We start from the raw sequence: 14,481 nt of genomic DNA on the forward strand, positions 1-14,481 counted from the left end.
TTCTCCCCTCAAGCCTCAACTAACCAGAGAGCGGGTGGACGAAATAAAATATATTACTTATCAAAAAATGTCTTATTTTAAGTTATTTTAAGACATTTAAAAAAAAGGTTTAACACTTCGTACTAGAATCTAGTCTATGAATTAATTTATGATGTAGATCGATTCGCTTTGCTTCGGAAACGAATTTTGAATAAACAACGGAACAAAGATAAAGTTGACCTGGTTCTTTTATGACGGTGCAATGGTAGATCTAGTAGTATTTCTTTTATTAGATCGGTGCGCAATTTTCCACAGCGGCAGCAAAATTGAGACACGAAGACATTATATTATTTCACGTCGGAATGGAGATAAAAATATTTTAAAAAATACGGACAGCCTCACAGACTTCGAAATGATGTTCAGATAAATGTTGACTGTTGAATGCAAATGACCAAAACTAAACAAATATCTGTAATTTTCGGATTGAACTGATAGAATCGCTATGTCAATTTCGTATTTAAGTATCGTTACTGTTACATGAACCGAAACTGATGTTCTGCTGCTGTTCTGCCGTAAAAATATACAACACAATACACTTTGACCACAAATGCATTCATTTTTTAATGTGTCACATGTATACATGACCATGTGCTTTGCTATTTATAGCGCAACCGTAAATAAGCTCCGCCCACTGTGATTGATGCAGACGCCAAACACGATCGATTCGATTTTTTATGATAAAACTACAGAAAATTTATTGACTTATATCTTGATATGGATCCATTTTTGGGATCCATGGTTTGTCATTCAAGTTGATACGAAGTTTGACGGTCAATGGTGATCTGGTTCCCGTATGGTTTTCAAAAGACTTCTCCCGACACTCGGTTGTGTTTACATTGTCAGTCATTGTTCGAAACTGAAACACCGCCACCTTGCGGGCTATTTATAGTCAGGGTGGGGCTTTAAACACTTTTCCATAAGTATGAAAGTGACCATTTCAAGTTGGAAATCTTATAAAATTACATTCAGGAATCATTCATCAGCTGTATAGGATGTCAACATTAAAGCAATTCATTTTTTCATCTTGTCACGGGTTGTTCTAGGCAAAACTATAGTTTTACACACTGTGCATTCCTTAAAATCTTTGTATGACAGGCATTCGTGTTAGTCACTGTCAATGAATATGTAATTGTAGTTAAATCTATTGATGAACCTGTAATTGTTTTTGTCTAAATCCTGCCTCGGGATATTTTCATCTCGTTGATGGGTACAAGGAGGCTTGATTTATGATGGACGTCTTGTTATATGTAAGAACATAGTAGCATTTCATACTTACATCACAAACGAATTTGACTGTCCAACCAATACAGGCATGGTATTGTCAGGGTAAGTTGCATGACAGTGACCACTGTGACGTCACTGTGTCACGATGCTCCCTGAAGGATGTCCGGCTGGCGTATAAAAGTATTCCTCATTTCTCTGGACACCATCATTCTCCAATTGTAGCCACAGAGCAGCAGCAACAGGTGAGCCAACTGTTTGTTATATTTTCTTTTCAATTTATCTTTTCTTGTAAACCGACTGTGGAGTCTAATATCGCTTGTATACTTGATGTATTCACGTGTCATGTTCTTCAGCATCCTTATATTATTGTGTATTAAGTACCTTTCCGTTAGAGATCGCCCCTTGGAAACAGCGGAAGGTCCGGGCTTCGATCCTTGGCCACGTCAAACCAAAATACACAAAAAAGATGATACTTGTTGTTACCCTGTCTGGCGCTCGGCATTAAGGGGCTAAAGCAAGGAGTGGTCGGCTCAGAGTCAGTATACTGTGTCTGAGTGTGGTATTCATGTCAAGGGACGACCGGGTAGCCTGGTGGTTAAAGCTCATAAGAAATATCCATTGTGCGATTCAGACTACATCATAGGCATATCTTTATGGATCACTATCAGAAGTGATGATACCAGGTGTTCGCCCTAGGATTTGCAGGGGCGGTCGGGTAGCCCAGTGGTTAAAACGTTCGCTCGTCACGCCGAAGGCCCGGGTTCGATTTCCGACATGGGTACAATGTGTGAATCCCATTTCTGATGTTCCCCGCCGTGATATTGCTGGAATATTGCTAAAAGCGGCGTAAAACCATACTCACTCACTCACTATTCATGTTAAACTGCGGCAATGCCAGTGGGCTAGCACTATAAAATCGGCATTAGTCCGGACTAGTACAAGCAAACACACACAAACACACACGTGCATACATGTCACTATATGAGTGCAATAATTTTGAAAGCGTCATTAAACCCCATTTTACCTCACCACCTGTTCGGGAGATGTAAATATATGTGTGCGAATGTGTCATTTGTTAGCTTTCATAAAATCTCAGTCAGTCAATGTAAATGGTAAACTCTGAACCAAAGCAAATATAATAGTCGCCTAACCATAACTACACTTCAACGTGTGTTGTCATTATGTTTGTTGATATAACTTGCATTAAATATTACTTTTCAATATACTATATCATCTTGCATTGAACATTATTGTTCGTTATACATTCACTTTTACAGAACAGAAATTACAACCACCCGAATCATGAGGACGGCTATAATTCTACCTGCTGCCATCCTGGCCTGTTTGTGTGTCATAAGTGATGCCCGTTACATTCGTAAGTATTGAAGTCAATCGCATCGTCATACTCACTACCCGGAGCAAAAAAATATGAAATTTATTGATGTCCCTCTGAGTCGTTTAACTACTCATTACCTCTAGCAAATATTGGGTATTCTTCCTTATTCCTGACTGTTGACCTCCTATCATCAGTGTGTTTTAACAATGATTCGTTGATGGAAATCGTTATGATTTTATTGTCTCCATCCTTCTGGACTTTCATGGGCCATACACACTATCATGCATACCTCTGAGGAACTGACGGCAGAGGACCAATATAGTTGTTAAACCGTTGGCTGTTCAATCTCAAAACTTTGTTTCCGACATTGAAACAATGTGGGACACCCTTTCTTTTGTGATCGTAGAAGTCATGTTGCCGAAAACGCCATACTCACTCACTCTAATACCTAGGCGATTTAATTCCAGGTGCCTCAGGATTGCAAGTGCAGCCCAGGACTGTCAAAGGGTATGCCAACCAACAACCCAGGGTGATTATCATCAACCAAGACAAACCTAGGCAGGCTGCACGGGTACCTACTGCTGCACGATCTGGATACGCACCACGACACGGCAACGGATACAACAACTTCCTCAACGACTACCTCCTTGCTGATGCCCTTGATATCAACCATCCCGGTCTATTGCACGGCTTCAACCAGATTGCCTCCCCTTACGCCCCCTCCGCCCGTACAGGTAGAAACAGCTACGACCCTCTCTACGCTGCGCTCATCTTGGACCAGCTTGACGCTCAGCCAATTGGAGCCAGCTCCGCCATCGTTGGTTAGATGATGTGCTTTTAACGAAAAATGTTTTCTCGGAGTGACATGAGACGGATTTTTTTTAGTTTTGAGTTTTTGAGATTATGCTTTTGTGTCATGGTTTCTGTCTAATGAAATAAAATGTTTAATTGATTACCTTGCATTCATTGTTATCGATTGTTCCACCACACTCACTGTATCGGTATGGTCTTGAATGTATGTATACATATGTATATTTATATGGCACTACTTGTAAATGGGGTGAGAATATTAAAGAGAATTTCATCGCACCGAACACATCATACGAACATACACTACACACTATGAATCACACAGCACATTACACATTATACATTATACATTAAGGTCATACACTACAAGTTAAGTCAAAGCACGTGATGCAGGGAAGACATATGTACATATGCTCACACTTATAGACATAGATATGTTCAGTGCATTGGTATACATATATATATATATATATATATATATATATATATATATATATATATATAGATATACATATAGATATGCCTATATTTTATTGACATTAGTGATAAATACTTTTCAATTGAAGGATATTCGCAGTTATATATTTATAAACATAATGTGCATATTCTATTTTCTCTACTTACATTGTGCCATTGAGTTAAGCTTAAACCGAGGTTTTCAGGTAATGATGGTATGGTTCAATGATTTGTAACTATTTAAACATAAATAATAATGATAATAATAATAATAATAATAATAATAATAATAATAATAATTCTATAATACTACACATAATTCATTACACACCATGCATTGCACTTATATAATTACACACCATGCATTACACTTATATAATTACCCACTCTTAATCACACTACCGCACTCTAGTGGGCGGAGCTTATACGAGTGATCTGGCAGGTCAATATGACGTCTTGATAACACACGCATTTCATTGGTTAATGCCTAACGGGTGACGTCATTTAAACACCCACCCACGTGGACCGTTTGACAACAAGGACGTAAGTTTTAAAAGTAATAAATATCTATCAAACGATTCCAAGACTTTTCAACAAACGCGTAGGTCTTTGGTTTCAAAACCTTCACACCTTCATAAAATGATAGCGCGGAATGTCCACGATTTATCCAACGTACTCCAACACAGAACTTATAGATGTTCTCGTTCTGAGCTATATTCTAGATCTCTGGACCCGGTTGTATCAAAGCCTCATTAACTAATCGCTACATTAAACCCTAATGATACATTAAATGCTTAATGCACCATTAGTTAATGCATCATTAAAGTTTGATACAACCGGGTCCTGGACGAGAACGAAATACGTTTGTCGTGATGAATATGAGCAGTGTAATTGAACATAAAACATAATAAGTGTTACGGCATCAATCGTTATCCTGTGGTGTACGGTATATATGCAGTTTATAAATAACATTTCTCACAATATATACGGCAATCGGTGATTTCAACAGTGTTTTTCTTCGTTGTGTTCGTCTTGCCGCATCTAGAATCTGGATGACAATGATCGTGTAAAAAACCCTGGTAATGGTAAAAAATATTTTCAAAGTAGTTTTTTGTCGTTTCCGTGACATTTTTTTATTGCCCAGTAGCAATGTATTTTGGTCAAAGTCACACTTGTCCGATGAAGCGCCTCATGCCGAAGTAACTCGATCCGTGAAACTTGGCGGATCTCAGTGACCCAGATCCCTCTTGATTGGCATGCCAAGTGGCATTTGCATAAGGCCATCCATATTTTTTGTATGTGTTTCTCCCCTCAAGCCTCAACTAACCAGAGAGCGGGTGGACGAAATAAAATATATTACTTATCAAAAAATGTCTTATTTTAAGTTATTTTAAGACATTTAAAAAAAAGGTTTAACACTTCGTACTAGAATCTAGTCTATGAATTAATTTATGATGTAGATCGATTCGCTTTGCTTCGGAAACGAATTTTGAATAAACAACGGAACAAAGATAAAGTTGACCTGGTTCTTTTATGACGGTGCAATGGTAGATCTAGTAGTATTTCTTTTATTAGATCGGTGCGCAATTTTCCACAGCGGCAGCAAAATTGAGACACGAAGACATTATATTATTTCACGTCGGAATGGAGATAAAAATATTTTAAAAAATACGGACAGCCTCACAGACTTCGAAATGATGTTCAGATAAATGTTGACTGTTGAATGCAAATGACCAAAACTAAACAAATATCTGTAATTTTCGGATTGAACTGATAGAATCGCTATGTCAATTTCGTATTTAAGTATCGTTACTGTTACATTAACCGAAACTGATGTTCTGCTGCTGTTCTGCCGTAAAAATATACAACACAATACACTTTGACCACAAATGCATTCATTTTTTAATGTGTCACATGTATACATGACCATGTGCTTTGCTATTTATAGCGCAACCGTAAATAAGCTCCGCCCACTGTGATTGATGCAGACGCCAAACACGATCGATTCGATTTTTTATGATAAAACTACAGAAAATTTATTGACTTATATCTTGATATGGATCCATTTTTGGGATCCATGGTTTGTCATTCAAGTTGATACGAAGTTTGACGGTCAATGGTGATCTGGTTCCCGTATGGTTTTCAAAAGACTTCTCCCGACACTCGGTTGTGTTTACATTGTCAGTCATTGTTCGAAACTGAAACACCGCCACCTTGCGGGCTATTTATAGTCAGGGTGGGGCTTTAAACACTTTTCCATAAGTATGAAAGTGACCATTTCAAGTTGGAAATCTTATAAAATTACATTCAGGAATCATTCATCAGCTGTATAGGATGTCAACATTAAAGCAATTCATTTTTTCATCTTGTCACGGGTTGTTCTAGGCAAAACTATAGTTTTACACACTGTGCATTCCTTAAAATCTTTGTATGACAGGCATTCGTGTTAGTCACTGTCAATGAATATGTAATTGTTGTTAAATCTATTGATGAACCTGTAATTGTTTTTGTCTAAATTCTGCCTCGGGATATTTTCATCTCGTTGATGGGTACAAGGAGGCTTGATTTATGATGGACGTCTTGTTATATGTAAGAACATAGTAGCATTTCATACTTACATCACAAACGAATTTGACTGTCCAACCAATACAGGCATGGTATTGTCAGGGTAAGTTGCATGACAGTGACCACTGTGACGTCACTGTGTCACGATGCTCCCTGAAGGATGTCCGGCTGGCGTATAAAAGTATTCCTCATTTCTCTGGACACCATCATTCTCCAATTGTAGCCACAGAGCAGCAGCAACAGGTGAGCCAACTGTTTGTTATATTTTCTTTTCAATTTATCTTTTCTTGTAAACCGACTGTGGAGTCTAATATCGCTTGTATACTTGATGTATTCACGTGTCATGTTCTTCAGCATCCTTATATTATTGTGTATTAAGTACCTTTCCGTTAGAGATCGCCCCTTGGAAACAGCGGAAGGTCCGGGCTTCGATCCTTGGCCACGTCAAACCAAAATACACAAAAAAGATGATACTTGTTGTTACCCTGTCTGGCGCTCGGCATTAAGGGGCTAAAGCAAGGACTGGTCGGCTCAGAGTCAGTATAATGTGTCTGAGTGTGGTATTCATGTCAAGGGACGACCGGGTAGCCTGGTGGTTAAAGCTCATAAGAAATATCCATTGTGCGATTCAGACTACATCATAGGCATATCTTTATGGATCACTATCAGAAGTGATGATACCAGGTGTTCGCCCTAGGATGTGCAGGGGCGGTCGGGTAGCCCAGTGGTTAAAACGTTCGCTCGTCACGCCGAAGGCCCGGGTTCGATTTCCGACATGGGTACAATGTGTGAATCCCATTTCTGATGTTCCCCGCCGTGATATTGCTGGAATATTGCTAAAAGCGGCGTAAAACCATATTCACTCACTCACTATTCATGTTAAACTGCGGCAATGCCAGTGGGCTAGCACTATAAAATCGGCATTAGTCCGGACTAGTACAAGCAAATACACAGAAACACACACGTGCATACATGTCACTATATGAGTGCAATAATTTTGAAAGCGACATTAAACCCCATTTTACCTCACCACCTGTTCGGGAGATGTAAATATCTGTGTGCGAATGTGTCATTTGTTAGCTTTCATAAAATCTCAGTCAGTCAATGTAAATAGTAAACTCTGAACCAAAGCAAATATAATAGTCGCCTAACCATAACTACACCTCAACGTGTGTTGTCATTATGTTTGTTGATATAACTTGCATTAAATATTACTTTTCAATATACTATATCATCTTGCATTTAACATTAATGTTCGTTATACATTCACTTTTACAGAACAGAAATTACAACCACCCGAATCATGAGGACGGCTATAATTCTACCTGCTGCCATCCTGGCCTGTTTGTGTGTCATAAGTGATGCCCGTTACATTCGTAAGTATTGAAGTCAATCGCATCGTCATACTCATTACCCGGAGCAAAAAAATATGAAATTTATTGATGTCCCTCTGAGTCGTTTAACTACTCATTACCTCTAGCAAATATTGGGTATTCTTCCTTATTCCTGACTGTTGACCTCCTATCATCAGTGTGTTTTAACAATGATTCGTTGATGGAAATCGTTATGATTTTATTGTCTCCATCCTTCTGGACTTTCATGGGCCATACACACTATCATGCATACCTCTGAGGAACTGACGGCAGAGGACCAATATAGCTGTTAAACCGTTGGCTGTTCAATCTCAAAACTTTGTTTCCGACATTGAAACAATGTGGGACACCCTTTCTTTTGTGATCGTAGAAGTCATGTTGCCGAAAACGCCATACTCACTCACTCTAATACCTAGGCGATTTAATTCCAGGTGCCTCAGGATTGCAAGTGCAGCCCAGGACTGTCAAAGGGTATGCCAACCAACAACCAAGGGTGATTATCATCAACCAAGACAAACCTAGGCAGGCTGCACGGGTACCTACTGCTGCACGATCTGGATACGCACCACGACACGGCAACGGATACAACAACTTCCTCAACGACTACCTCCTTGCTGATGCCCTTGATATCAACCATCCCGGTCTATTGCACGGCTTCAACCAGATTGCCTCCCCTTACGCCCCCTCCGCCCGTACAGGTAGAAACAGCTACGACCCTCTCTACGCTGCGCTCATCTTGGACCAGCTTGACGCTCAGCCAATTGGAGCCAGCTCCGCCATCGTTGGTTAGATGATGTGCTTTTAACGAAAAATGTTTTCTCGGAGTGACATGAGACGGATTTTTTTGAGTTTTGAGTTTTTGAGATTATGCTTTTGTGTCATGGTTTCTGTCTAATGAAATAAAATGTTTAATTGATTACCTTGCATTCATTGTTATCGATTGTTCCACCACACTCACTGTATCGGTATGGTCTTGAATGTATGTATACATATGTATATTTATATGGCACTACTTGTAAATGGGGTGAGAATATTAAAGAGAATTTCATCGCACCGAACACATCATACGAACATACACTACACACTATGAATCACACAGCACATTACACATTATACATTATACATTAAGGTCATACACTACAAGTTAAGTCAAAGCACGTGATGCAGGGAAGACATATGTACATATGCTCACACTTATAGACATAGATATGTTCAGTGCATTGGTATACATATATATATATATATATATATATATATATATATATATATATATAGATATAGATATAGATATAGATATACATATAGATATGCCTATATTTTATTGACATTAGTGATAAATACTTTTCAATGGAAGGATATTCGCAGTTATATATTTATAAACATAATGTGCATATTCTATTTTCTCTACTTACATTGTGCCATTGAGTTAAGCTTAAACCGAGGTTTTCAGGTAATGATGGTATGGTTCAATGATTTGTAACTATTTAAACATAAATAATAATGATAATAATAATAATAATAATAATAATAATTCTATAATACTACATATAATTCATTACACACCATGCATTGCACTTATATAATTACACACCATGCATTACACTTATATAATTACCCACTCTTAATCACACTACCGCACTCTAGTGGGCGGAGCTTATACGAGTGATCTGACAGGTCAATATGACGTCTTGATAACACACGCATTTCATTGGTTAATGCCTAACGGGTGACGTCATTTAAACACCCACCCACGTGGACCGTTTGACAACAAGGACGTAAGTTTTAAAAGTAATAAATATCTATCAAACGATTCCAAGACTTTTCAACAAACGCGTAGGTCTTTGGTTTCAAAACCTTCACACCTTCATAAAATGATAGCGCGGAATGTCCACGATTTATCCAACGTACTCCAACACAGAACTTATAGATGTTCTCGTTCTGAGCTATATTCTAGATCTCTGGACCCGGTTGTATCAAAGCCTCATTAACTAATCGCTACATTAAACCCTAATGATACATTAAATGCTTAATGCACCATTAGTTAATGCATCATTAAAGTTTGATACAACCGGGTCCTGGACGAGAACGAAATACGTTTGTCGTGATGAATATGAGCAGTGTAATTGAACATAAAACATAATAAGTGTTACGGCATCAATCGTTATCCTGTGGTGTACGGTATATATGCAGTTTATAAATAACATTTCTCACAATATATACGGCAATCGGTGATTTCAACAGTGTTTTTCTTCGTTGTGTTCGTCTTGCCGCATCTAGAATCTGGATGACAATGATCGTGTAAAAAACCCTGGTAATGGTAAAAAATATTTTCAAAGTAGTTTTTTGTCGTTTCCGTGACATTTTTTTATTGCCCAGTAGCAATGTATTTTGGTCAAAGTCACACTTGTCCGATGAAGCGCCTCATGCCGAAGTAACTCGATCCGTGAAACTTGGCGGATCTCAGTGACCCAGATCCCTCTTGATTGGCATGCCAAGTGGCATTTGCATAAGGCCATCCATATTTTTTGTATGTGTTTCTCCCCTCAAGCCTCAACTAACCAGAGAGCGGGTGGACGAAATAAAATATATTACTTATCAAAAAATGTCTTATTTTAAGTTATTTTAAGACATTTAAAAAAAAGGTTTAACACTTCGTACTAGAATCTAGTCTATGAATTAATTTATGATGTAGATCGATTCGCTTTGCTTCGGAAACGAATTTTGAATAAACAACGGAACAAAGATAAAGTTGACCTGGTTCTTTTATGACGGTGCAATGGTAGATCTAGTAGTATTTCTTTTATTAGATCGGTGCGCAATTTTCCACAGCGGCAGCAAAATTGAGACACGAAGACATTATATTATTTCACGTCGGAATGGAGATAAAAATATTTTAAAAAATACGGACAGCCTCACAGACTTCGAAATGATGTTCAGATAAATGTTGACTGTTGAATGCAAATGACCAAAACTAAACAAATATCTGTAATTTTCGGATTGAACTGATAGAATCGCTATGTCAATTTCGTATTTAAGTATCGTTACTGTTACATTAACCGAAACTGATGTTCTGCTGCTGTTCTGCCGTAAAAATATACAACACAATACACTTTGACCACAAATGCATTCATTTTTTAATGTGTCACATGTATACATGACCATGTGCTTTGCTATTTATAGCGCAACCGTAAATAAGCTCCGCCCACTGTGATTGATGCAGACGCCAAACACGATCGATTCGATTTTTTATGATAAAACTACAGAAAATTTATTGACTTATATCTTGATATGGATCCATTTTTGGGATCCATGGTTTGTCATTCAAGTTGATACGAAGTTTGACGGTCAATGGTGATCTGGTTCCCGTATGGTTTTCAAAAGACTTCTCCCGACACTCGGTTGTGTTTACATTGTCAGTCATTGTTCGAAACTGAAACACCGCCACCTTGCGGGCTATTTATAGTCAGGGTGGGGCTTTAAACACTTTTCCATAAGTATGAAAGTGACCATTTCAAGTTGGAAATCTTATAAAATTACATTCAGGAATCATTCATCAGCTGTATAGGATGTCAACATTAAAGCAATTCATTTTTTCATCTTGTCACGGGTTGTTCTAGGCAAAACTATAGTTTTACACACTGTGCATTCCTTAAAATCTTTGTATGACAGGCATTCGTGTTAGTCACTGTCAATGAATATGTAATTGTAGTTAAATCTATTGATGAACCTGTAATTGTTTTTGTCTAAATTCTGCCTCGGGATATTTTCATCTCGTTGATGGGTACAAGGAGGCTTGATTTATGATGGACGTCTTGTTATATGTAAGAACATAGTAGCATTTCATACTTACATCACAGACGAATTTGACTGTCCAACCAATACAGGCATGGTATTGTCAGGGTAAGTTGCATGACAGTGACCACTGTGACGTCACTGTGTCACGATGCTCCCTGAAGGATGTCCGGCTGGCGTATAAAAGTATTCCTCATTTCTCTGGACACCATCATTCTCCAATTGTAGCCACAGAGCAGCAGCAACAGGTGAGCCAACTGTTTGTTATATTTTCTTTTCAATTTATCTTTTCTTGTAAACCGACTGTGGAGTCTAATATCGCTTGTATACTTGATGTATTCACGTATCATGTTCTTCAGCATCCTTATATTATTGTGTATTAAGTACCTTTCCGTTAGAGATCGCCCCTTGGAAACAGCGGAAGGTCCGGGCTTCGATCCTTGGCCACGTCAAACCAAAATACACAAAAAAGATGATACTTGTTGTTACCCTGTCTGGCGCTCGGCATTAAAGGGCTAAAGCAAGGACTGGTCGGCTCAGAGTCAGTATACTGTGTCTGAGTGTGGTATTCATGTCAAGGGACGACCGGGTAGCCTGGTGGTTAAAGCTCATAAGAAATATCCATTGTGCGATTCAGACTACATCATAGGCATATCTTTATGGATCACTATCAGAAGTGATGATACCAGGTGTTCGCCCTAGGATGTGCAGGGGCGGTCGGGTAGCCCAGTGGTTAAAACGTTCGCTCGTCACGCCGAAGGCCCGGGTTCGATTTCCGACATGGGTACAATGTGTGAATCCCATTTCTGATGTTCCCCGCCGTGATATTGCTGGAATATTGCTAAAAGCGGCGTAAAACCATATTCACTCACTCACTATTCATGTTAAACTGCGGCAATGCCAGTGGGCTAGCACTATAAAATCGGCATTAGTCCGGACTAGTACAAGCAAATACACAGAAACACACACGTGCATACATGTCACTATATGAGTGCAATAATTTTGAAAGCGACATTAAACCCCATTTTACCTCACCACCTGTTCGGGAGATGTAAATATATGTGTGCGAATGTGTCATTTGTTAGCTTTCATAAAATCTCAGTCAGTCAATGTAAATAGTAAACTCTGAACCAAAGCAAATATAATAGTCGCCTAACCATAACTACACCTCAACGTGTGTTGTCATTATGTTTGTTGATATAACTTGCATTAAATATTACTTTTCAATATACTATATCATCTTGCATTTAACATTATTGTTCGTTATACATTCACTTTTACAGAACAGAAATTACAACCACCCGAATCATGAGGACGGCTATAATTCTACCTGCTGCCATCCTGGCCTGTTTGTGTGTCATAAGTGATGCCCGTTACATTCGTAAGTATTGAAGTCAATCGCATCGTCATACTCATTACCCGGAGCAAAAAAATATGAAATTTATTGATGTCCCTCTGAGTCGTTTAACTACTCATTACCTCTAGCAAATATTGGGTATTCTTCCTTATTCCTGACTGTTGACCTCCTATCATCAGTGTGTTTTAACAATGATTCGTTGATGGAAATCGTTATGATTTTATTGTCTCCATCCTTCTGGACTTTCATGGGCCATACACACCATCATGCATACCTCTGAGGAACTGACGGCAGAGGACCAATATAGCTGTTAAACCGTTGGCTGTTCAATCTCAAAACTTTGTTTCCGACATTGAAACAATGTGGGACACCCTTTCTTTTGTGATCGTAGAAGTCATGTTGCCGAAAACGCCATACTCACTCACTCTAATACCTAGGCGATTTAATTCCAGGTGCCTCAGGATTGCAAGTGCAGCCCAGGACTGTCAAAGGGTATGCCAACCAACAACCCAGGGTGATTATCATCAACCAAGACAGACCTAGGCAGGCTGCACTGGTACCTACTGCTGCACGATCTGGATACGCACCACGACACGGCAACGGATACAACAACTTCCTCAACGACTACCTCCTTGCTGATGCCCTTGATATCAACCATCCCGGTCTATTGCACGGCTTCAACCAGATTGCCTCCCCTTACGCCCCCTCCGCCCGTACAGGTAGAAACAGCTACGACCCTCTCTACGCTGCGCTCATCTTGGACCAGCTTGACGCTCAGCCAATTGGAGCCAGCTCCGCCATCGTTGGTTAGATGATGTGCTTTTAACGAAACATGTTTTCTCGGAGTGACATGAGACGGAGTTTTTGAGTTTTGAGTTTTTGAGATTATGCTTTTGTGTCATGGTTTCTGTCTAATGAAATAAAATGTTTAATTGACTACCTTGCATTCATTGTTATCGATTGTTCCACCACACTCACTGTATCGGTATGGTCTTGAATGTATGTATACATATGTATATTTATATCGCACTACTTGTAAATGGGGTGAGAATATTAAAGAGAATTTCATCGGATGGAACACATCATACAAACATACACTACACACTATGAATCACACAGCACATTACACATTATACATTATACATTAAGGTCATACACTACAAGTTAAGTCAATCTTACTCTCATAAATCAAAGCACGTGATGCAGGGAAGATATATGTACATATGCTCACACTTATAGACATAGATATGTTCAGTGCATTGGTATACATATATACATAGATATACATATAGATATGCCTATATTTTATTGACATTAGTGATAAATACTTTTCAATTGAAGGATATTCGCAGTAATATATTTATATACATACCATACCATACACATACTTCATTACACACCATGCATTGCACTTAATTCATTACACACCCTGCATTACACATACTTCCTTACACACCATGCATTACACATACTTCCTTACACACCATGCATTACACATACTTCCTTACACACCATGCATTACACATACT

At 38.7% G+C, this 14,481-nt stretch overlaps 3 protein-coding genes across 3 annotated transcripts; all 3 read left to right on the forward strand.

Moving 5' to 3' along the window:
- Positions 1-1,364: 1,364 nt before the first annotated feature.
- On the forward strand, positions 1,365-3,554 carry LOC124121756. The gene is made up of 3 exons (XM_046484813.2): positions 1,365-1,516; positions 2,541-2,638; positions 3,067-3,554. The coding sequence occupies exons 2-3, from the start codon at positions 2,566-2,568 to the stop codon at positions 3,423-3,425; spliced, it is 432 nt and encodes a 143-aa protein (XP_046340769.1). The 5' UTR covers positions 1,365-1,516; positions 2,541-2,565; the 3' UTR covers positions 3,426-3,554.
- A 2,978-nt stretch (positions 3,555-6,532) lies between these two features.
- LOC124121755 lies at positions 6,533-8,719 on the forward strand. The gene is made up of 3 exons (XM_046484812.2): positions 6,533-6,684; positions 7,709-7,806; positions 8,235-8,719. Exons 2-3 carry the CDS (start codon positions 7,734-7,736, stop codon positions 8,591-8,593), a joined length of 432 nt encoding a protein of 143 aa, XP_046340768.1. The 5' UTR covers positions 6,533-6,684; positions 7,709-7,733; the 3' UTR covers positions 8,594-8,719.
- A 2,984-nt stretch (positions 8,720-11,703) lies between these two features.
- On the forward strand, positions 11,704-13,888 carry LOC124121757. Its single transcript, XM_046484814.2, has 3 exons — positions 11,704-11,854; positions 12,879-12,976; positions 13,405-13,888. Exons 2-3 carry the CDS (start codon positions 12,904-12,906, stop codon positions 13,761-13,763), a joined length of 432 nt encoding a protein of 143 aa, XP_046340770.2. The 5' UTR covers positions 11,704-11,854; positions 12,879-12,903; the 3' UTR covers positions 13,764-13,888.
- The last annotated feature ends 593 nt before the right edge of the window (positions 13,889-14,481 follow it).

The sequence above is a fragment of the Haliotis rufescens genome, unplaced genomic scaffold (assembly GCF_023055435.1).
Source record: "Haliotis rufescens isolate VD_foot unplaced genomic scaffold, xgHalRufe1.0.p SCAF_27, whole genome shotgun sequence".
NCBI lineage: Eukaryota > Metazoa > Mollusca > Gastropoda > Lepetellida > Haliotidae > Haliotis > Haliotis rufescens.